The 21,230-nt window shown below is 49.1% G+C and overlaps 1 protein-coding gene across 1 annotated transcript in view; it reads left to right on the forward strand.

Annotated features, from left to right (window-relative positions):
* The window catches only part of Myo15a (myosin XVA), a 56,730-nt gene extending 38,677 nt beyond the window's left edge, over positions 1-18,053 (forward strand). The window contains exons 50-62 of the mRNA XM_015503488.2: positions 301-373; positions 608-681; positions 925-1,007; positions 2,322-2,452; positions 4,352-4,446; positions 4,708-4,785; positions 5,404-5,500; positions 8,070-8,230; positions 8,843-8,976; positions 10,228-10,361; positions 11,059-11,192; positions 13,459-13,599; positions 17,177-18,053. Of these exons, the coding sequence (XP_015358974.1) occupies positions 301-373; positions 608-681; positions 925-1,007; positions 2,322-2,452; positions 4,352-4,446; positions 4,708-4,785; positions 5,404-5,500; positions 8,070-8,230; positions 8,843-8,976; positions 10,228-10,361; positions 11,059-11,192; positions 13,459-13,599; positions 17,177-17,278 (1,437 nt within the window). The 3' untranslated portion in view covers positions 17,279-18,053. The remainder of the gene's footprint in view (positions 1-300; positions 374-607; positions 682-924; positions 1,008-2,321; positions 2,453-4,351; positions 4,447-4,707; positions 4,786-5,403; positions 5,501-8,069; positions 8,231-8,842; positions 8,977-10,227; positions 10,362-11,058; positions 11,193-13,458; positions 13,600-17,176) is intronic.
* The last annotated feature ends 3,177 nt before the right edge of the window (positions 18,054-21,230 follow it).

The raw sequence follows: 21,230 nt of genomic DNA on the forward strand, positions 1-21,230 counted from the left end.
CCACCAAGGTGGCTCCCATTTTTCTCCCATCTCGTAAAATGACTTGGTGCACGGGGGGGCCCCTCCCCCCATCCCCCAGGACACGATTGTCCAGAGTCAAGACCCTACCAGCTCTAAAACCCTCCAGGACATCCCCCCCCCCCCCGCAGCGGCAGCATCTGTCCCCAGTGTCAGGCCTGGCTCCCCTTTTGTAATGTCAGCCCTCTACATTGTCATCCGTATGATCTGGAAGTATAATATGGTCCTCTTCTGTTCTGACATATCCCTTCATGGTGACCTGGTCCTTCCCTCCTCTCACAGACCCCGCTCCAGGAATCCCTTATTGAACTCAGTGACACCAGCCTCAACAAGATGGCCACCGACATGTTCCTAGGTGTGGGGGTGGGACAGCAGCCACCACTTGGTGGGAGGTAGCACTGTGTGATTCCTGCCTGTCCCAACTCCTCTCCCCACCCCCCAACTCAGACATGGGACACTTTGAAGAAAATGGAAGCCCCCAGAGGTCTGTGGACACAGTCACCCAGGGAGGGACTCAATTCTTAAGGCCCCTTGGGGATGGGCAGCTGGGGATCTTGCTGGGCCTGAGCAGGGTAGGTCTTCCCCACAGCTGTGATGAGGTTCATGGGGGATGCCCCACTGAAGGGCCAGAATGAACTGGACATGCTCTGCACCCTCCTGAAGGTCAGTACAGACAACTCTGCCCCATGCTCCCTTTCTGCTCTGTGACACAGTTTCCCTATCTATCACCCTGAGTTGGAGGACATTGGATTGGGAAGCTTCCCCCTTAGCCCAAAGCCAAATGCAACCTGCATGTGGGGAGGGAGTTGGGAAAGGGACACCAGGACTCCTTCCAAGTGCCCACCCTATTCTTCTGTACCTGGTATATAGTATCTTTGACCTGTGACCTAGTTTGCTCTCTTTCAGCTTTGTGAAGACCATGAGGTCATGCGGGATGAGTGTTACTGCCAAATTGTGAAGCAGATCACAGATAACACCAGCTCTAAGCAGTGAGTCACTTGAGCCTTTACCCCCTGATCCCCACACTGTGTCCCTGTTCCTGGATGTACCAGCTCAGCCTCCTGTCTCCCTGGGCCTACCCCCCCTACCCCACCCTAGATTCTCTTCCCTCACCTTCTTCCTCACTCACATTGTTTTGGGGATTAGTTTGTCTGGGATTTCCTGTTTCTGCTCAGTTTCCTCATCTGTAATGTACAAGTCCAGAGACCCAACTAAAATTGGTTCAATCAAAAGAGGGAACTTACTGGTTAAGACAGCTGAAAAGTCAGTGAGTATATGGCTTCAGGAATAGATCCAGGTGTCATTAGAAAGAAGGCTTTCGGCCTTCCTATGTCATTTCCAAGCAGCCTCTCAGATCTGCAACATAGTAGCTCTAGGGAAACATTTCCCCAGCTCAGCAATCCCAAGGAAAGCAACAGTAACTCAATATTTGTTGCAAAAATTCCCAAACAGATTTATTGGCCCAGGTACATAACAAGCTCATCCCTCAACCAACCACAATGGCTGGAGAATACAGAGTGCAGATTACCTATGCCTGGGTCCCATGCTTGTCCCAAAACCAATCACCAAAGCCAGAGGGAGTCTGAACTCTCATTGGCTGGTCCTCGATCAAATGCCCATCCTAAGCTAAGCACGGTGGCAAGGGTGGGAGGCTGCAGTGCTCTCTAACTGCCAGACCTGACTCTCAAGCCCATCTCCAAACCTCAGGTATCTAGAGAGGAGTGGGTGGTTTCCCAAAGGAAGCCTAAGTGCTGTCCCCAGGCATCAGAGATCTCCACAATTGAAACCACCACACCAGGACAGGATGAAATGTCTACATTTCACTCATGCAGGGACAGTGCACATTAGGTGCACAGTATATGTGCTGCCCTTATGACCCTTGGACACACCTGCCTGTCCCTAGGCCTTCCTACTGTGAACCCTGCTGGGGTTCTCTTATGACCCTTGGACTCACCTGACTGTCCCTAGGCCTTACCTACTGTGAACCCTGCTGGGGTTCTGCACAGCCCCAGGAGGTTCCCTGTGCCCAGAATCCTCCCCAGACATCCCCTACCAGGAGAAGCCATCCCAGACCCTCATCCCCTTCCTCTCCTACTCCCACCTTGACTTCCCAGAAAGAATATACTTTCTGGACAGCTTTGGGAGCCCCTCTGCCCTGCTCTCACTGAGCAACAGGGTACATATCCTCAGAGTACGAATCTTTCCTGAGATCTGGAAGTCTTTGGCTCCATCCAGGAGACTCCTGGCACACACATTAGTACAGTGGCCACCTGTGATGCGGCCCCACATGTGTGTCCTTGCAGGGACAGCTGCCAGCGAGGCTGGAGGTTGCTCTACATCATGGCTGCCTACCACAGCTGCTCAGATGTCCTCTACCCACACCTCCATCACTTCCTCCAACACGTGAGCAGGACCCCAGGCCTGCCTTTCCAGGGTAAGGAGCCAGTGCATGGGGGACCTAGGGTTGCACCTCTCACATGGGGGACAGGGCAGGCAGCCTGTGGGAGGGGAAACCTAGAGGACCTGACCCTTTTTTTCATGTACCCAGGAAATGTTAACTAATGTTAATTTACTCCCCCAAACATTTTGAGAGGTCCCAAAATATGACCTCAGGATGAGAATGTCAGGGAAAGTTTCCAGGAGATATTACCCTGGGAAATGAGCAGGTGGAAGGAATTTTCTGGTGGACTGAGTTAGCAGGAGCAAAGATGGGAATGGGTGGCACATGGGAGATGGAGAGGAGGAGGCAGGCAAGAAGCCAGAGTACTCAGGTAAGGTCCTGCTTCTCCAGCTGCTGGGCCCAAAGTTGGTGGCGAGGTCTTGGCCTTAGCCCCTTGCAGTAAGGAGAAGTAGCCTCCTCCTCACTGTGCTTCCATAGCAACCCCAGGGGCCCTAAGAAAGAGGCAGCCATGCTGGAGACAGGGCTCCTCACCCTCTCTGCCTCTGAAGCTTTCTGTTTGCTTCAATTAACAAGTATTCCCTGACCCAGAGATAAATAGACCTAGCTTCCCAGGGAAGGGCTCCCAAATAGGAGAAGACAGCAGAATGTCCTAGAACTCTTGATGCCCTCCCGAGGGCAAGGTGTGGACATTGATTAATCTAGAGACATGGAGCAGTGATGCTGGGGTCTTCTACACTGGGATGCCTGGATGAGACAGGATGATTGACATGGTGGTTCCTGCTGGCAGAATCAGAGCACCACTGTTTCCTAGCCACAGAGCCTATTAGGGGGTGAGCTCCCCAAGAAACAGCTCAGGGTCACAGCTGTTTCTAGACTCATAGATAGTCAAGGGCAAGACAGAAGGCCTTGGGCTGTGAGTTCGAATACAGTTCCTAAACTCTAGCTCGAATACAGTTCAAATAGAGTTCGAATACAGTTCCTAACCTCTAGCTCTTGACCAAGGGCAAGTCACTGTTCCTTGCAGGGCTCAGTTTTCTCAGCTGTCAAATGGAGGTATAAATGCTTGCCACACAGGTTGTGGAAAGAACACAGTAAGTCCATCACAGTGGCACACACCTGTAATCCCAGGAACTCTGGAAATTGAGATGGGAGGGTCACAAGTTTGAGGCCAGCCCGGGCAACTTAACAAGACCCTGTCTCAAAAAAAAAAAAAAAAAAAAAANATTGAAAAGTTCTAAAAACTATTTCAATGGAAACTTTAACACAAAGATGCATTTCATAGCTCTCATTAATTCCTTTAGATATTTGGGCTTATTTATGTTATTTTCTTCCCCTAGTAGTTAGAATATACACATATCAAGATAAAAAAAAGATCATCTACTTTATAGTACATATGAATAGTCAATATACGTAGTAGATACTGAATAAATGTTTAACATTATTTTGAGAGAATTTTATGTACAGATGAAAAGATTTATGAGTAGAAATGTTTCATTTACTCTTTAAAAAAAATATTTCTTTAGGGGTGGGGGTATAGCTCAGTTGGTAGAGTGCTTGCCTTGCATGCACAAGGCCCTGGGTTTGATCCTCAGCACCAAAAAAAAAAAAAAAAAAAGAGCATTGAGGATATAGCTCTGTGGTAATATGCTCTTGGGTTCAACCGCCAGTACATAAAAAATAAAATAAAATAAAATACAGCCAGTTCAGGGCTGGAGTTGTAGCTCAGTGGTAGAGTGCTTGCCTAGCATGCATGAAGCACTGGGTTCGATCCTCAGCACCACATAAAAATACAATAAAGATATTGTGTCCACCTAAAAAAATGATAATAATAAAAAAATAAAATAAAATACAGCCAGTTCAAAGCTGATGACCAGAGGAGACCCTTTCTCCTACTGTTGACCTTGGGCAAACCCTGTCTCCCTGCCTCTGCAGGGATTGCCAAAGCCTGTGAGCAGAATCTGAAGAAAACCTTGCGTTTTGGGGGCCGTCTGGAGCTCCCCAGCAGCATGGAGCTTCGGGCCATGTTGGTGAGCCTGGGCAGGGGCCGATGATGGGGGAGGCAGTCATGATGAATAGGAGACAGGAACCCAGCCCAGAGTCTCTTCTGTTGGGTGCTAATGTGCCATGGTGCACAGATGGGCCCTGTTAAGTCCAGGTGCATAAGGCTTCCTATACATTCATGCGCCAGATCTCCTGGCCTGTGGACTCCCATGGCATGGAACAAGCACTATCCCAGATCCCAGGGCCTAGCCTCTTATCCTTCTCTTGCTTACCACTCCCACCACCAGGCAGGCCGCAGTTCCAAGAGACAGCTCTTTCTTCTTCCCGGAGGGCTTGAACGGCATCTCAAAATCAAAACGTGCACTGTAAGTGAGGGATTGTCTCTGGTAAACAGGTGCTAGAAAGTCAGGGACAGCCAAGTCCCTGTGTGTGTGTGTGTGTGTGTGTGTGTGTATGGAGTGAGCCCCCAAGGGTACTGAGTCCCTCACAGATCCAGACTTTTTTCTTGTCATTATTCCCTAGACAGTATGACAACTATTTATATGCATTTGCATCTTTTGGGGTATTATAAGTAATCTAGAATTGATTTAAAATATTCAAGAGGATATGAATAGGGTAGATGCAAATACCGTGCCCTTTTATAGAAGAAACTTGAGCATCCTTGGATTGTAGTATCTGTTGGGGTCCTGGAGCCCATTCCCTATGGACATTAAGTGATGACTCTATTTGTCAGAACAAACTGAGCTTCCAGCTCAGGGTCATACTGTAAATAAGGGACAAAGGCAAAAATTGAACCTAAGTCTCAGACTCCAAAAACTGAATTCACTCCCTGCATGATGATGTTCCTCAGAGACCTGAAAGGATCCTGCATCTCCATGCAGAGAGACTAAGGAAATCTGCTCAGCTTCTGGGGCCTGGGTGGAGCTGGGAGGACAGAGGTGGGGCCCAAATAGCACAGTCTCGGTGTTCCTGCCCTGCCCCAGGTGGCCCTGGACGTGGTGGAGGAGATCTGTTCTGAGATGGCCCTGACACGCCCGGAAGCCTTCAATGAGTATGTGATCTTTGTTGTCACCAATCGAGGTGAGTGGCCAAGAGAACTGAGCATGCTAGACTCTTTCCCATTGCTAGGCCTTTACCCACGTGGGACCTCCACCCAGCCTTGAAAGCCCAGGGTCTGGGGCCACTTTCTCCCCTAAGTTTGGAAGGACCTGTGTGTGTTCTGAACACCCCCAGCCCTTCATCTGTCCCACTGTGCTTTGTTTTGCCTAAGTTTGTCTCCCCCTGCTATAAGATTGGGGGTTCATGGAGTGCAGGGACCTCTCTTGAGTCTTCTCATTGCCCCTTGGGACCTTTTCAATAGGAAGATCCAACCCTCAGGGAGCTTTTATTGTGGGAAGGAGCCTAAAGGTGCAAGAATTTATTCTTGCTTCTTGCCATAGGAGACTCCTCCCAGGCCTAGGACCCTTAGGGGACTTTCATGCAACCCAAAGCCCCTTCCATGTGCTGCATGTTTGGCCCTGAACCATGTTCCCTACCCCTGCCTATAGGAAGAGGGGATGACAGATACTATGTCCCATGCACAGTTCAAAGCATTTAAGGCCATAAAATCCTTTTCTTTTCTTTTTTATTTTTTCAGTACTGGGGATAAAACCCAGGGCCTAATGCATGCTAGGCAAGCTCTCTACCAGTAAGACATACCCCAAATCTCCTAATGCTATAAACTCCTCTCCCCTCCTCCCCAACAAGTTCTAGAGATTGAATCAGGGCACTCTACCACTGAGCAATATGCCCTCCTTTTTTATTTTATTTTTTTTATTTTGAGAATGTCTTGCTAAGTTGCCCAGGCTGATCTCAAACTCATGATCCTCCTACTTCAGCCTCCTGAGTAGCTAGGATTACAGGCATGCTCCCCGGCACCCAGCTATAAATTCTTTTAATCCCCCCCTCAACAAGCCATTTGCAAAGGGGGAAATGAGGCTGAGGGAGGCTGAGGGAGGCTGTATTAGTTTCCTGTGACTGTTGTAACAAGTGAGCAAAACTCAGTGGCTCATAACAACACAGATTGTTATCTTACAGTTCTGAAAAGTCCTGAATTGAGAGGGCAGTCAGGGGGCTGGGGATATAGCTCAGTTGGTAGAGTGCTTGCCTTGCATGCACAAGGCCCTGGGTTTGATCCTCAGCACCAAAAAAAAAAAAAAAAAAGAATGTATTGTTTGGGGCTGGGGATGTGGCTCAAGCGGTAACGTGCTTACCTGGCATTCGCGGGGTGCTGGGTTCGATCCTCAGCACCACATAAAAATAAAATAAAGATGTTGTGTCCACCGAAAAACTGAAAAATAAATATTAAAAAATTCTCTCTCTCTCTTTTTAAAAAAAAGGGGGGGAGGGGAGGGGGGATAGCAGAGGATAGGAAGGGCAGCAGAATACAACAGACACTAGTATGACAGTATGTAAAAACGTGGATGTGTAACTGATGTGATGCTGCAATCTGTATACAGGGCAAAAATGGGAGTTCATAATCCTCGTGAATCACATGTATGAAATATGATATGTCAAGAGCTTTGTAATGTTTTGAACAACTAACAATTAAAAAAAAGAAAAAAAAAAGAAAAAACAAACAAACAAACAAAAAAAAGAGTGCAGTCAGGGCTGTGTTCCTTCTGGAAACTCTAGGGGACCATTCATTTTCTACCTTGTAGAGGAAACCACATTCCTTAACTCATGGCCCCTTCTTCTAACTCCAAAGCCAGCAGTGTAGAGTCTTCACATTGTTCTCTGTCCTGGCCACCAACCTCTGATTCCATCCTCACATCTCCTTCTATGACTCTGACCCTCCTCTAGGAAGGACCTTGTGCTTACATTGGACAAGCCAGATAATCTCCCCCTTCTTGAGACCCTTAAACTTAATCATGTCTGCAAAGTCCCTTTGCCATGAAGATGTCATATTCCAAGTTCCAGGGATTAGGATGTGGACATTTTTGGAGGGACCATTATCAGCCAATCATAGAAGTTCAGTGATTTATCCAAGGGCACACAGTGGGGATTTGAACCCAGTCAGTTTGACCTGAGGATTCTGGACTCTTATCATGTCAGACCCCTCATCTTTGGTAAAATAAAAGTCCATTCAGGGAGAAAAACTCACATCTCTTTTCCAGGCTTAGACCCCAGGCCATCCTATCTCCCACTTATACCACGTGCCAGCAAGGGTCTTTCCTGAGGACGGTCTTCAGAAAGATACCCACTGGTGTTCATGGGCTGCGTCCTGTTGTGCATGTCCTTGTCCCCAACCTCCTCTGGAAAGTGCCTGGGATTTCTTTAAGCATAACCCAGGGTGTTTTCCCAGACCCAGGCAGGCCACTCTTTAAGGTGACCTTCAGGCCCTTTCCTTGGGAGAAATGGAATATAGTTTGTACCTTCGAATTGGAGTTATTCCCCTCTTTAGTCATCAGTGTTTCAGTGAAACACGGGGCACCCTATTGTATAAATATACTCCCCTTTAATGAAGAAAGTGTGTCCCAGCGAGGGGAGGTGGCTTAATGGAGGGGACATCTCACCTGAATGATAGGTTGGAGTCTGTGCCCTTGCTCCATACAGTTACATGCGTGTACAAGTGTGCCCCCACCCAGCCCTGCCTCCCTGCTCTCTTCAGGCCAGCATGTGTGCCCTCTCAGCCGCCGTGCCTATATCCTGGATGTGGCCTCAGAGATGGAACAGGTAGATGGCGGCTACATGCTCTGGTTCCGGCGTGTGCTCTGGGATCAGCCACTCAAGTTTGAGAATGAGCTGTATGTGACCATGCACTACAACCAGGTCAGCACACATGGGCCCCTCTATGGCTCTGGGACCTCGTGGGCTTCAGAGAGTCTGTGAGGTTAGAGGCTGCAGCCTGTTTTTGCAGAACTGGTGCCAATGCTAATGCAATCCCGTGTACAAAATACAAACACTTAGCGTTTGTGGCCACACAGTGTCGCTGTTGAAGCCCTGCCCTGCACAATCTGGTACTCAAGCTTCCCATCTTGACTAGTGGAATGGGAAAACCTGATACAGATCCTCAAGTCCCACCCCAGATCTATCGCATCAGAATCTCAGGGGTTCAGCCCTGCCTTGTGTTTTTGCAAGCCTCCCAGAGACTCTGGAGCATGCTCAGTTTTGAGAAGCATGGATCTGATGGATACGTATGTGCATCACATTGTGGATACTCCGCCTTTACTAGCCCACACTCTTCTTACCTCACTGTGGGGACTCCCTCATAAACTCCAAGGACACCATTTTCACAGCTCCCCCTCAAATGCCTCTGTCGTCATTCCCCCAAAACCAGTGGAGGATAAGCTAGAATAATAACTGCCGGTCTCCACACTCCCTGTAGGTGAACACCTGGGTGTGCACCTGCCTGGCAGCCCCTCATGCATCTGTTCCCCACAGGTCCTGCCTGACTACCTGAAGGGCCTCTTCAGCAGCGTGCCAGCCAGCCGGCCCAGTGAGCAACAGCTGCAGCAGGTGTCCAAACTAGCTTCACTGCAACACCGTGCCAAGGACCACTTCTACCTGCCTAGTGTGTAAGCACCTGCCTATCAGCCAGAGCAGACAGGCACCCTGGCACCCTCAGCGCACCCCACCTTCCTCAGAGTTGCCCATCCCGGGCCCCCAGGATCCTCTCTTGTACAGTAAGGCTGTCTGAGAAGGGGCTGTCCTGGCCCTGGGGCCAAAGTCCTCTGGCTCACCATAGATGCTGGGACAATTGGCATTAATAACTCAGAGCCAATTTAGTGATAAAAAAAATATTTTCTGCATATGTTTTGTCTTAACTTCTTTTCCAACTATTCTTTCCTTTTTCTTTTTCTTTTTTTTTTTTTTTTTTTGAGGGGGGGATTGAACCCAGGGGTACTCTACCACTGAGCTACATTCCTAGCCCTTTTTATATTGAGAGAGTCTGAGGATCTCGCTAAGTCACCAAGGTTGGCGTCAAACTTGGGATCCTCCTGCCTTAGTCTCCTGAGTTGCTGTGATCACAGATGAGAAAGCTGAGGCCTGGAGAGATTATGGCTTACTGAGGTTTAGCCAGCTAGTAGGTGAAGGAACCAGGAATGGTTAAATCTGGGGATGCTAGGTCCAGATGCGAGGTTCTTACCACAGCGGTGCAAAGAAGGCCAGATGTTACCAAGGAGTGGGAGCTCCCAGGGGTGGGAACTCCCAGGGAGAGAGGGCTCCCCTGACTTTCTTCCAATCTTGCCCTGTCAGCAGCCCAGGGCAGCTGGGATGGACTGGGACTGATGTTGATATTTTCACATGTGCCAAGAGGCAAAGAGCCTGCCTTGAGGCAAAGTTGTGATCCTCATTCTTCAGCCTCCCAGCATTCCTCTGCCTCCTGCTCTGACCAGCCCCTTGGTGGTTGCTTTGCCCTCTCTTGTGTCTCCCCCACCCCTGTGTCTCTCTAAACCTCTCTGGCTTGGGCTCCTCTTTGGGGACGGCAGCTACAAAGGATGAACCTGCCGTGGGTTCAAGTCTCCCCACCACACATACTAGTTCACGGTTGCTGTGTGGCCTTGGACTGCTCTGTGGACTTCTAAGAGCCTCAGTTTCCTCTTCTGCAAGCAGGGATCTTGGTGGTACCGGCCCTGGCGGGGCCACCCACCTGCCGTGTACCAAGGCACCATATGGAGTCCTTGCACTCCTATCTTCCCCTTCTACTTTCCCCAGCGTTTAGTCTCCCTGGGACACATAACACTCATTTCCACTTTGCGTCACACCTGCCGCGCAGTGGGGATTAAGTGTAAGGTGCTCAGGGCCGCTGTCCCCTCCACACGCAGGCGGGAGGTCCAGGAGTACATCCCGGCTCAGCTCTACCACACAACAGCCGGCTCAGCCTGGCTCAACCTGGTCAGCCAGCACCGGCCACAGACACAGGCACTCAGCCCCCACCAGGCCCGTGCCCAGTTCTTGGGTAAGAGCTGGGGATGCAGGACTGGGGGGTATTGTCATGAGGGGCTTTACTAAGGGGGGATCCGGGAGGAGGGGGAGACATAGTTTTTCCTTTTGCACAAAGGCTTTTCAGTGGCAGGTGAGCTGCCTACCTATTGGGAGAGGAGACTTTTTTTTTTTTTTAATTTAAAGACAGGGTCTCATTGAGTTGCTTAGCACCTCACTTTTGCTGAGCCTAGTTGTGAACTCACGATCCCCCTGCCTCAGCCTCCCACGCTGCTAGGAGAGCCTTTTTTTTTTTTTTTTTTTAATGGTACTAGGGATTGAACTCAGGGGCACTGAACCACATCCCCAGCCCTTTTTATTTTTTATTCTGAGACAGGGTCTCACTTGCTTAGGGCCTTGCTAAGTTGCTGAGGCTGGCCTCAAAGTTGTGATCCTCATGCTTCAGCCTCCCAAGCTGCTGGGATTACAGGCATGTGCCACCACGCCTGGCAAAAGGAGACTTTTTTTTTCTCAAAGACATCATTGGGGTGGGACTGTGGGTGACCTTGGGCAAACTGAGAGTGGGAAGTGAGGAAGAAGGGATAGAGGAAGAGGCCAGAGAGGTGAGAGAAGGAAGGTAAGGATGTTCTTCAGGCCAGCCATGCATTTCAGGGGCAGGGCTGTCATGGATGGGCCCGGCCTAACACGGTAACACCCGCTCTCCCCCACTGCAGGCCTGCTCAGTGCCTTTCCTATGTTTGGCTCCTCCTTCTTCTTCATCCAGAGCTGCAGCAACGTTTCCGTGCCAGCCCCCTGCATCCTTGCTGTCAACCATAATGGCCTGAACTTCCTCAGCATCGAGACCCATGTAAGTGGCCTCTGCCTGGCTCTGCCCATCTTCCCCCATCCCCTCTGTCCTCGGGTCCCCCACCCACCCCGGGAGCCAAGATTGCCAGCTGTGGGAGCCCAGCTCCACCATTTCCTGTCTGCATAACCTCCAGCCATCCTCTTCTCCTCTCAGAGCCTTGCTTCCCATCTGGAAAATGGGAGTAATGGCAGAACCCACTCCAGAGAGTGGAGGTGAAGGGGGGTGAGGTGACACACTCTAAGGCTTGCTCAGGCTGCCTTAACAACACACCACAGGCTGAGGGGGTTGCTCTGCCATGTGCAGAGGCTGAAAGTCTAAGATCAAGGTGTCTGCTACTCTGGTCTCTTCCTTGTCCTGCAGATGGCTGTGTCCCCACATGGCCTTTCCTCAGTGTGTGCACATTCCCAGTGTCTCTGTATCTAGAGTATCTCTCTTCCCACTTTTTTTTTTTTTTTTACACTTTACTACTGAGTAATCCTTTCTGTTTTGTTTTGAGACCAGGTCTCACTAAATTGTGAAGGCAGGCCTTGAACTTGTGATCCTTCTGCCTCAGCCTCCAGAGTAACTGGGATCAGATTTATTCTTTTGTTGTTGTTTTGTGGTGCTAGGGATCAGACCCAGGGCCTTGTGCATACCTTGCTCTACCACTGAGCCACATCCCCAGCCCTCAGATTTCCTATTCTTATACAGGTGTCGTGCACCTGTAATCCAAGTGGCTCAGGAGGCTGAGGCAGGAAGATCATGAGTGCAAAGCCAGCCTCAGCAATGATGAGGTGCTAAGCAATTCAGTGAGACCCTGTCTTTAAATAAAATACAAACTACGGTTGGGGATGTGGCTTGGTGGTTGAGTGCCCCCGAGTTCAATCCCTGGTATCGAAAAAAAAAAAAAAAAAGAAAGAAAAGAAAAAACAATGGATTAGAACTCACCCTAATAGCCTCATTTTAACTTTTTCACCTCTGGTTAGTCAGTCTTTCATTGCTGTAACAAAATACCTGGAAAAAAAAGAAACTTAAAAAAAGGAATATTTATTTTGGCTTATAGTTTCAGAGTTCTCAGTCCATGGTCAGTTGGCTCCATTACTTTGGTGCTGAGATGAGGCAGGACATCATAATGGAAGAGCATGGCAGAGGAAAGTGTGGCAGTCAGGAACCAGAATGAGAGCAAGGACTGGGGATGAGATGTAGTCCCCAAGGCCACATCCTTAGGGATCCATTCCTTTCCATGCATTCCCACCTCCTGCAGTTTCCACCACCTCCTGGTAGTCCATTCAGCTGTCAATGGATTAATCCACTGATGAGGTCAGAGCCTTCTTGATCCAATTTACCAAAAGCGCCACCTTTGAACTTTGCTGCATTGGGAACCAAACCTTTGATACAAGAGCCTTTGGGGGACATTCCAGATCCAACCATAACAACAACTTCATTTTTTTTGGTAGTACTGGGGATGGGATTCAGGGTTTTGCACATCCTAGGCAAACACTCTGCCACTGAAGTACCTCTCCAGACCCTTAATCACCATTTTAAAGTCCCTGTCCCTAAACAGAGTCACATTCAAGGTATTGGGACTTTGGGCTTCACTGGGTATTTGCAGAGGTCACAGTGCAGCCCATCACAAATAGAACCTGAGAGCTCCTTTCTTAGGCTTGCTCCTAGAAATAGAGTGTGAGATGAGGATTCCAAGGCAGGTGGCTTATTTGGAGGAGATTCTAGGAACACTGGAGGGTGGAATTAGGACAGGGAAGGGGTGGAGACAGTAAAGGCCCCGTTACCACACGAATTGCCAATGTGGGTAACTGGAGGGTAACTGGAAGTCTGTCCAGCTGGGGGGAGCCCTTGTTACTTACCACTCCCTGTCAATCATTAGTCCAGGGCTTCCTCCTGCTGCATTAAGTCTCCATCACTGTTCCTTTCCCTGAATGTGGTCCCTTTGTTTCTTGGGCCGGAAATCAAGCCCCAGACAAAGGGATACAGATGTTCATGAAAGCAGCTTTGATGTGAAGGTCAGGACACCAACAGCATCCATGACATCCCATATCTCCAGCATTTTGAACAGTGCCAGCAGATGCATCATTTGTATTTGCTGAATTAGTTTCACAGATGAGGAAACCGAGGTCCAGAGAAGAATAGTGACATGCTTGAGGTTGCACAGGAAATCACTAGAGATTCAACACTTGGACTGGGGCCTCCTGTGTTCCACTGATCTGATTTTCAGGGGGAGGTGATAACAGTGATTGAGACTGTTCCTGTCTTCCTCCTGCACTCCCAGGAGCTGATTGTGAAATTCCCCCTGAAGGAGATCCAGTCTACACGGACCCAGCGGCCCACAGCCAACTCCAGCTACCCCTATGTGGAGATTGCGCTGGGGGATGTGGCGGCCCAGCGTACCATGCAGCTGCAGCTGGAGCAGGTGGGTCCTGGCTCTGTCGCACAGGCTCTCACTCTCGTGTTCCACTCACCAGGTTCTTCTCTCCAGGACAGGTTAGATCCTGGCCATGGCCAAAGTAGCATCCAGCCCAGCTCAGGGAACAGAACTGCAGGTCATTTTGGTGGTCTTCCAGGGAAGCAGCTCAGTAGTGGGACCATGGAATAGGACTCAGGCATCTGCAGAAAGGTGAAGAGTTTGGTGGGGCACTGGGGAGATAGATCCAGGGAAAGGGAAGTCCTGGAGTTCTTCAAATATTAAGCGAAAAATTGGGGGCTTGTTTCTGAGGGTACGAGGGAGCCATAGGAGTTTGGTGAATGGTCAGGGTCATGGGAGGTTTGAGGAAGCTGACCCAGGCTGAGGCATGGAAGCTGAATCATGGGACCCAGGATGGTGGTTGGAGAAAGGGGGCTCCCCTGTGATAGGGGAAACGGAGGCCTGTCTGCCCTGAGCCTTCTCAACTGTGGCTGCTTCTTAAAAAGGCATGGGTGACTTCTAGGCTCCTGTCCAAGTTCCACAGCCCTCAGGGCAGGACCAGAGTTTCCACTATACCAGAGAGACAGGATGGAGGCTCAGAGAAGGGGCAGAGCTGGAGATGGGGCCCACACGTCTGCTGTGTCAAGCCTGCCACATCCCCCATGGAGATCTGGGTCCAACGTCAACCTCTACGACAGGCCTATCTTGGAGGGGCTGATTTCCCAGGAAAGAGAGAGGGGCTTCCACTGCACCAGCCCTGCCTCTGAGGAACAGGACCAGAACAAAACCCCCTTGGAAATCTGTGACTCAGGACCAGGCTCCCTGTCCCTCTCCCATGCTCTGTCTGCTCCCAGGGTCACTCTGAGCCTCCCTCTGACAGCCTTGGCCTCTGGGCCTGCATTGCTTCCAAGAACCTGCCCTCTAAGCTGTTGTGTCCTTCTGTCTCCTCGCACCTGCCCCAGCACCTTTTCTTTGGCTCCTTTTCTACCATCTCCTCCCCAGACCACCTGTATATTTGCCTTCACACTCTCTGCCCCAGGCCCTTTGCACTCACTGTTCCCTCTACCAAGAATGCTATTCCCTTATTTGTCCTAGGGCTCCTTCCTTCCCTTTGCTCAGGTTTCAGCACAAAGAGCCCCTCTTCTTAGAAGACTTCCCTGACCCTCTGTGATGAATCACCACCTCTACTTCATTGGCTCTCATGATGGCTTACAGATCAGTTAGGTATTTGTTTACTTACTGTCTGTCTTGCCCTCCAAGATACAAGGACAGAGCTATGGCTGTCTCCTTCACACTGTGTCCACAGCACAGTGTCTAACATATAGTAGATGCTCAATGCATGTTTGTTGGCTGGCTGGCTGGCTGGCTGGCTGGCTGAAGACCTTTTTGGCTTCTCCATTTCCTTGTAGCCCTCTCTGGAAGGAAGCTGCTACCTCTACCTCCCTCCTGTACATGTGGGGGGGTTCATTCATTCATTCATTCAACACATAATCATTGAGCATCTCTGTATAGCAGTTTCTATATGAGCCCTGAAAATACTGATGTGACTGAGACCCCTGTAGTAGCCCTCACAGACCCTGGAGTCTCAGATATGAAGGAATCTCTCCGTAGGTCATAAGCAGTACTAGGAGCATGTGCAGGGGACCCAAACTACACAAGAGGTAAAGGCTCCAAGGAGTAGGTGATTTCTGAGTGCAGCCAACAGACCTGGTCCCCTTCCCACCTACCTCTGACAAGCAGCATGAGGGCATCTCAAGACAGTCCTGTTTATCTTTGAACCCCAGTTTCCATACCTGTCCAGCTGGGCTACAGTTCCAGCAAAACCTAGAACACAGCAGCATGTGGGCAGGCAAAAGACTGACCACAGGGAGGACTCCCATCTTGCACACACTCATTTCATTAGCTGAGGTGGCCTCCAGGGTGGCAGATAACCTTCACAGAGAGCACTTCAGGGTGACTACAGGCCCCTACCACCCAGGTTTAAATCCTATCACTAAGAGGTCTGGGAATCAGCAATTCCATGGCTTGAGGCCTCAGTTTTTGCACTTGTACAAATGGCCCTGAGCATCTCAGCGAGACCCTGTTTCTAAATAAAGTATTTAAAAGGGCTGGGGATGTGGCTCAGTGGTTAAGCACCCCTGAGTTCAATCCCCAGTAATAAAAAAAAAAAAAAACCAAAGAAATAAATAAAAAGGGGGTTGGGTATGTAGCTCCCTGGTAAAGTGTCCCTGGGTTTAATTCTAAATACTGCCCCTTAGGGACACTGCAGGATCCCTGTATGGTGGCAGGGGGCTGAGGCAGGAAGGTTGCAAGGTTGAGGCAAGCCTCTGCAATTTAGCAAGATCCTGTCTCAAAGTAAAAAATAGAAAGGGCCGGGGATATAGCTCAGTTGTAGAGTGCTTGCCTGACTAGGATGCAGAAGACCCTCTAATGCAAAAAAAAAAAAAAAAAAAAAAAAAGCAGGGAGGTGGATACTTCAGGGATTAAATAGAAAGCTCTCTAGACAAGGCCTGGCACAGTCCACACTTAGCAAGTGCTGCTATTATTTTATCACTCTCAGCTCCTATCACTCTAGGAATCCCAGGGCAGGGTGGGGTGGGCTTTTGATATTGGCTTTGGTCTGTGCACCACACTCCCAGGTCAATTTTCCACAATTCCCTCGTGCCCTCTCCTGCCCTGCTCCACTTGGGAGACCTGAGTCTAGGTCACGGTTTGTTCTAGGCTGGGGTGCCAGGGGTAACCATGGCAACCCATCATTAGAAACTGTTCCCATTTATTGACCAGAAGGGTGTGGTACTAGGAATGGAACCTGAGATCTGGTACATGCTAGGCAAGCGCTGTAACACTGAGTTACCCCTCAGCCCCTTGGACCAATATTTTTTAAATGTAAAGGATTCATGTGAAATCAAATTTCACTGATTTGATTCCCTAACCACTGCTTGTGAGGAAGGCCCTGGTATATGAGACCTTCACCAGGTGTGGTGGTGCACGTCTGTAATCCCAACAACACAGGAGGCTAAGGCAGGAGGATTGAAAATTCAAAGACAGCCTCAGCAACTTAGTGCAGCCCTGAGCATCTCAGCAAGACCCTGTCTCTAAGTAGAATATTAAAAAGGGCTGGGGATGTGGCTCAGTGGTTAAGTGCCCCTGGATTCAATCCCCAGTAACAAAAAAAAAAAAAGAAAGAAAAGAAAAGAAATAGAAAGGGGTTTGGGGATATAATTCAGTGGTAAAGTCCCCCTGGGTTTAATTCTAAGTACTGCCAAAAAAAAAAAAAAAAGAACAGAGACCTTATTATAGGTGAGGCTGTGAGAGGCTCAGAGAGGTAAAACAAGCATCCCTGGGTCATGAAGATCACACACAGCAGCATCACCAGATGTATCTTGTCCCCTACTTGCTTGTCTCTTATGACCCGCAGCCCTTCACTCCATCTTCCAGCCACTTCCCAGCACCCAGGGAGGTGGGGATGAGGGTCCCTATGCAGATGGTAGTCCCCACCTCTTTCCAAACCACATCTGTTATGCATGTCCCACACCAAGCTGGGAAAGGGTTAGTGGATGCAGGACTCTCGCTGTGTCCCCTGCAGGGTCTGGAGCTGTGTCGAGTGGTAGCCGTGCACATGGAGAACCTGCTCAGTGCCCGGGAGAAGCGACTCACGCTGCCCCCCAGTGAAATCACCCTCCTCTAACTCGGCCCCCAGCTCTCCAGCTGCCTTCCATCAGAAGACTTGCCACGTGGCCTCAAAAGAGCCATTGGACCTCTCTGGACCTCTCTGGACCAGTGATCTCCCCAGAACCTTAGGGGAGATCAAGGGAGACAGGAGGTGAGACTTAAGTCCCCAAGAACCCATGAAGACTGATCCAGAGTTGGGACAGAAGTACAGCATACAGACTTGGATCAGCTAGCAGGAGGAACTTTCGAAGGCTGGCCGCAGTGAAGTAGAAGGCAAAACTATGCAACCTCCTGCCATGTGCCTGCTACAGACCCTGCTCCTGGTTCCCACCTATGGCAAGGAAGGCCCTCTCCAGTGGCCTAGATGTGGTTGCCTTTGGTTGGATATTTGAATCTGTTCCAGCTCTACATCCCAGCCCTCTACATGTCCTCCTCAGATGCCCCCACCTTGCACTGCCTCAGCCTGGATTTGTGACCTTGGTCGTTTCTGTGCAAATAAAAGGCGTGCCTGGTAGCTATTTCCTCCACAGAGTTGCTAAGGGATTAGAAAACAAGCTTGAGGGAGGAGGCTAGAGTTGAAAGCATAGCTTTGCCCCTGGCTTACATGCCTGTGAGCAGCATTTCTTGCAGAGATATCTGCACTTATCTCTCTTCACAGACCCTATCTCCCCATTCTGCACCTCTTGGGTAGCCCCAAGCCTAGGACCCTGTCACTAGATGAGCCACACAAGGTTCACAAGTGATGTAGCGGAGAGGGAGAATTTGGAAAAGCACTTTCCAGGGAATGATGTGTTAGGGTTGGGTTTTGACGGAAGAGTAGGAGTTTATTAAGAAGAGGTGCTGGGCATGGTGGCACATGCCTGCAATCCCAGCAGCTAGGGAGACTGAGGCAGGAGGATCAAGAGTTCAAAATCAGTCTCAGCAAGTTCCTAAGCAACTTAGTGAGAACCTGTCTCCAAATAAGATATAAAAAAAGGGCTGGGGATGTTGCTCAGTGGTTAAGCACCCCTGGGTTCAATCCCCAGTACCAAAAAAAAAAAAAAAAGAATAGCTGGAAGGAAGAGGGACAAATATTCCAAACAGAGAAAACTGTATTTGTTCCCTGCTATATCCATCCCCTGGAACCTATAATACAGAATAGGCACTTAAAAATTACTTGTAGCTGGATGGCGGTACATGCCTATAGTCCTAGCTGCCCAGAAGGCTGAGGCAGGAGAATCACTTGAGCTATGAGTTACCTCTGGCTTATTGCCTGTGAGCAGCACTTCTAGAAGAGATATCTGCCCTTACCACACCCCTGAAAAAAATGAATGAATGTGGACGGAAAGTACTGGTGCTTTGGGAACCTCAGAAAGGGGAGAAGTAGGCTTGGGAATGGGAGGAGGATAGTTAGGTAAGGTCATACATAGTTCTAGGAGTCATGGATGGCATTAGAAAAAGGATAAATTTGCTCATTCAGCCATTCACTAATTATTAAGTACCTACTGTGTACCAGGCATATGCCAGGCATTAGAAATGTCTCCTAGTAAAAATAACTACAATCAGGACAAGACCTATGAGTAGGTGCTAGCCAGGTGATGAGGGAAGGGACTGGCTCATGCAGGGGCACTATGATGGACATTATTAGTGCCAAACCCTGAGACTGAAGAAGCTGGCAGGGTAGATTGGGTACAGTCTTTCAGGCTGTATTATGAATTTAGGATTTCATCCCAAGACCCATGAGGAGCCCTGGAATGTTTTCCAGTGGAGAATGGGGTGCCCAGATTGTATTTTGAAAAAGATTTTCCAGCCAGGTGTGGTGGTGCACACATGTAATTCTGACTCTGGAGGCTCAGGAAGGAGGATTGCAAATTCGAGATCAGCCTGGGCAACTTAGTGAGATCCCATCTCAAATTTTAAAAATAAGGACTGGGAGTGTAGCTCTGTGGTGGAACACCCCAGGATTCAATTTCCAGTAAAGTAAAAGTAAAAAAACAAAACAACAACAGAAAAAACCTTCTAGGCAGGGAATGACTGGAGGAGGCAGGGAGACCAGAGAAGGAGGCTGCTACAGGTGCAAGGGAGTCTGGGAAGCTCTGTGGCGTGGATCCTGGTGGAGGTGGCAGGGGTGCGAAGAAGGTGATAACTTGGGAGCAACAGAGGAGGTTCAGCTGGCAGGGCTGAGGGACCAACTGGACCATCTCAGCATGCAGAGGATCAGAGAATAGCCCTTGACACAGATGCCCAGGACTGTTCCACTTTGCACCACTGCCTGGGGTTGGTGTTCCACAGCAGCAGATGCTGAGATGAAGGAAACAGGAAAGAAGCCAGAAAATATGCTATTAATCAAGTTAACCCCTGTTGCAGGGCTTAGGCCTTCAAATGGTTTACCTGGTTGTCCTCTGGGTTTTGTGCTCAGCCCTAGGGTTTGCTCAGTATGGTGACCCCACAACAGAACGTACTGGGATCCAGTGTGAAGCAGCCCCAAGACTTCTCCTCTGTTCCCCCATTTCTCAAAGTGTTGTAGGATCACTAATAACTTTTGCCCTCAAACCTTTCTCCAGTCAAGCTAAAATATGAGGCTCTGGGAGGAATGAAGTGGCAAAAAACAAAAACAGAAGCAAACTTTTATGTTTATGAACATAAGTGGGCCACTGTGCAACAGAGGCTACTCAGAAGTAGGAGAGTGGAAACCGAGAGGAAATCCTCCTGGCTAAACTCTGGTCAGAGTATACCTTTTTGTTTTGCTAATCTGAGGATTGGAGCTCTCCCACTGAGCTGCATCCCCAGCCCTTTTTATTTTTTTGAGCTAAGTTGCTAAGTCCAGACTTTAATTTTGTGAGCTAAATAAATGATTGAGGTGCAAATTCGGGGGTGTTTGTTACACAGCACTGGATAATTAGACTCAGGGTTTTGGATTTTAGGACCCTGTGCATTGAGGCACAAGCTCCATGTGGTAATAGCTGTTCTACTGAATCTTCTGTGGCGGCAGCAAAGTCGAGCCCTCCCACAAGAAGGTCACAATCCCCATAAGGCAGAGTACCAGAAGAGCCCTGGTGATAGGAGAGTCAAACCCCAAGTGCTCCCATCCACTGGGTTCGCTATCTGGGCCAAGACACACAGAGATAGGAATTCCAGATTGATGTGAGGAAATCCACAGCACAGGAGACCAGAACCCAGGATTCCTGGCCCAAGACTCTGCTTCCTTCTTTATAAACTGGAAGTGCCAGCAAATGGCTTGAGGGTAAGTACTTCCTAAGTAGTCATCATTATTTTTTTGGTACTGGATTGAACCCAGGGGCCTCAATCACTGAGCCACATCCTTAGCCCTTTCTTATATTTTGAGACAGGGTTTCACCAAGTTGCTTAGGGCCTCTCTGAGTTGCTGAGGCTAGCTTTGAACTCAATGATCCTCCCGCCTCAGCCTGCTGAGCCGCTGGAATTACAGGCATGTGCCATCATGCCCAGCTCTAAGTGCCCAGAACAGGATGCAAATGGATGTCTGGAGTGGACATAGTTTCCTTTCCTTTTTTTTTTTAATTATTCATGTAAAGTTTATTTTCCTAAGTCCTCTTATGTCCTTGTAAGCAAGCTTTTCTCATGAATATCCCATGATAGTAGCAAATTCAGCAACTGCCCCTCTAGGGGTGGACATAGTAAAAACTTAATAAAAGTAGCTTTTAAAACTATGTGCCAGGTCCTGTATGTATACTAACATATTTCACCCTGAAAATACTCCAGTGTGACAGATATTATCATTACCACTGATGTACATGAGGAAACTCATACGGAGGGGTGAAAAGTCACAAAGCCGTAAGTGGCTCAGAGAAAGGAGGGGCCTGGCTCAAGAGCACAGTCAAGAAGAAACAAATGGCAACTTTGGATGCGACTTCTGGGATGGGAGGAAATGTCTCAATCTAGAGAAGAGGCGATTCTCATTTGGTAGGGCTGGGATCCCTGAAGGAAATCTCTAGGAAGGCTTTCTGGGA

The sequence above is a fragment of the Marmota marmota genome, unplaced genomic scaffold (assembly GCF_001458135.2).
Source record: "Marmota marmota marmota unplaced genomic scaffold, marMar, whole genome shotgun sequence".
NCBI lineage: Eukaryota > Metazoa > Chordata > Mammalia > Rodentia > Sciuridae > Marmota > Marmota marmota.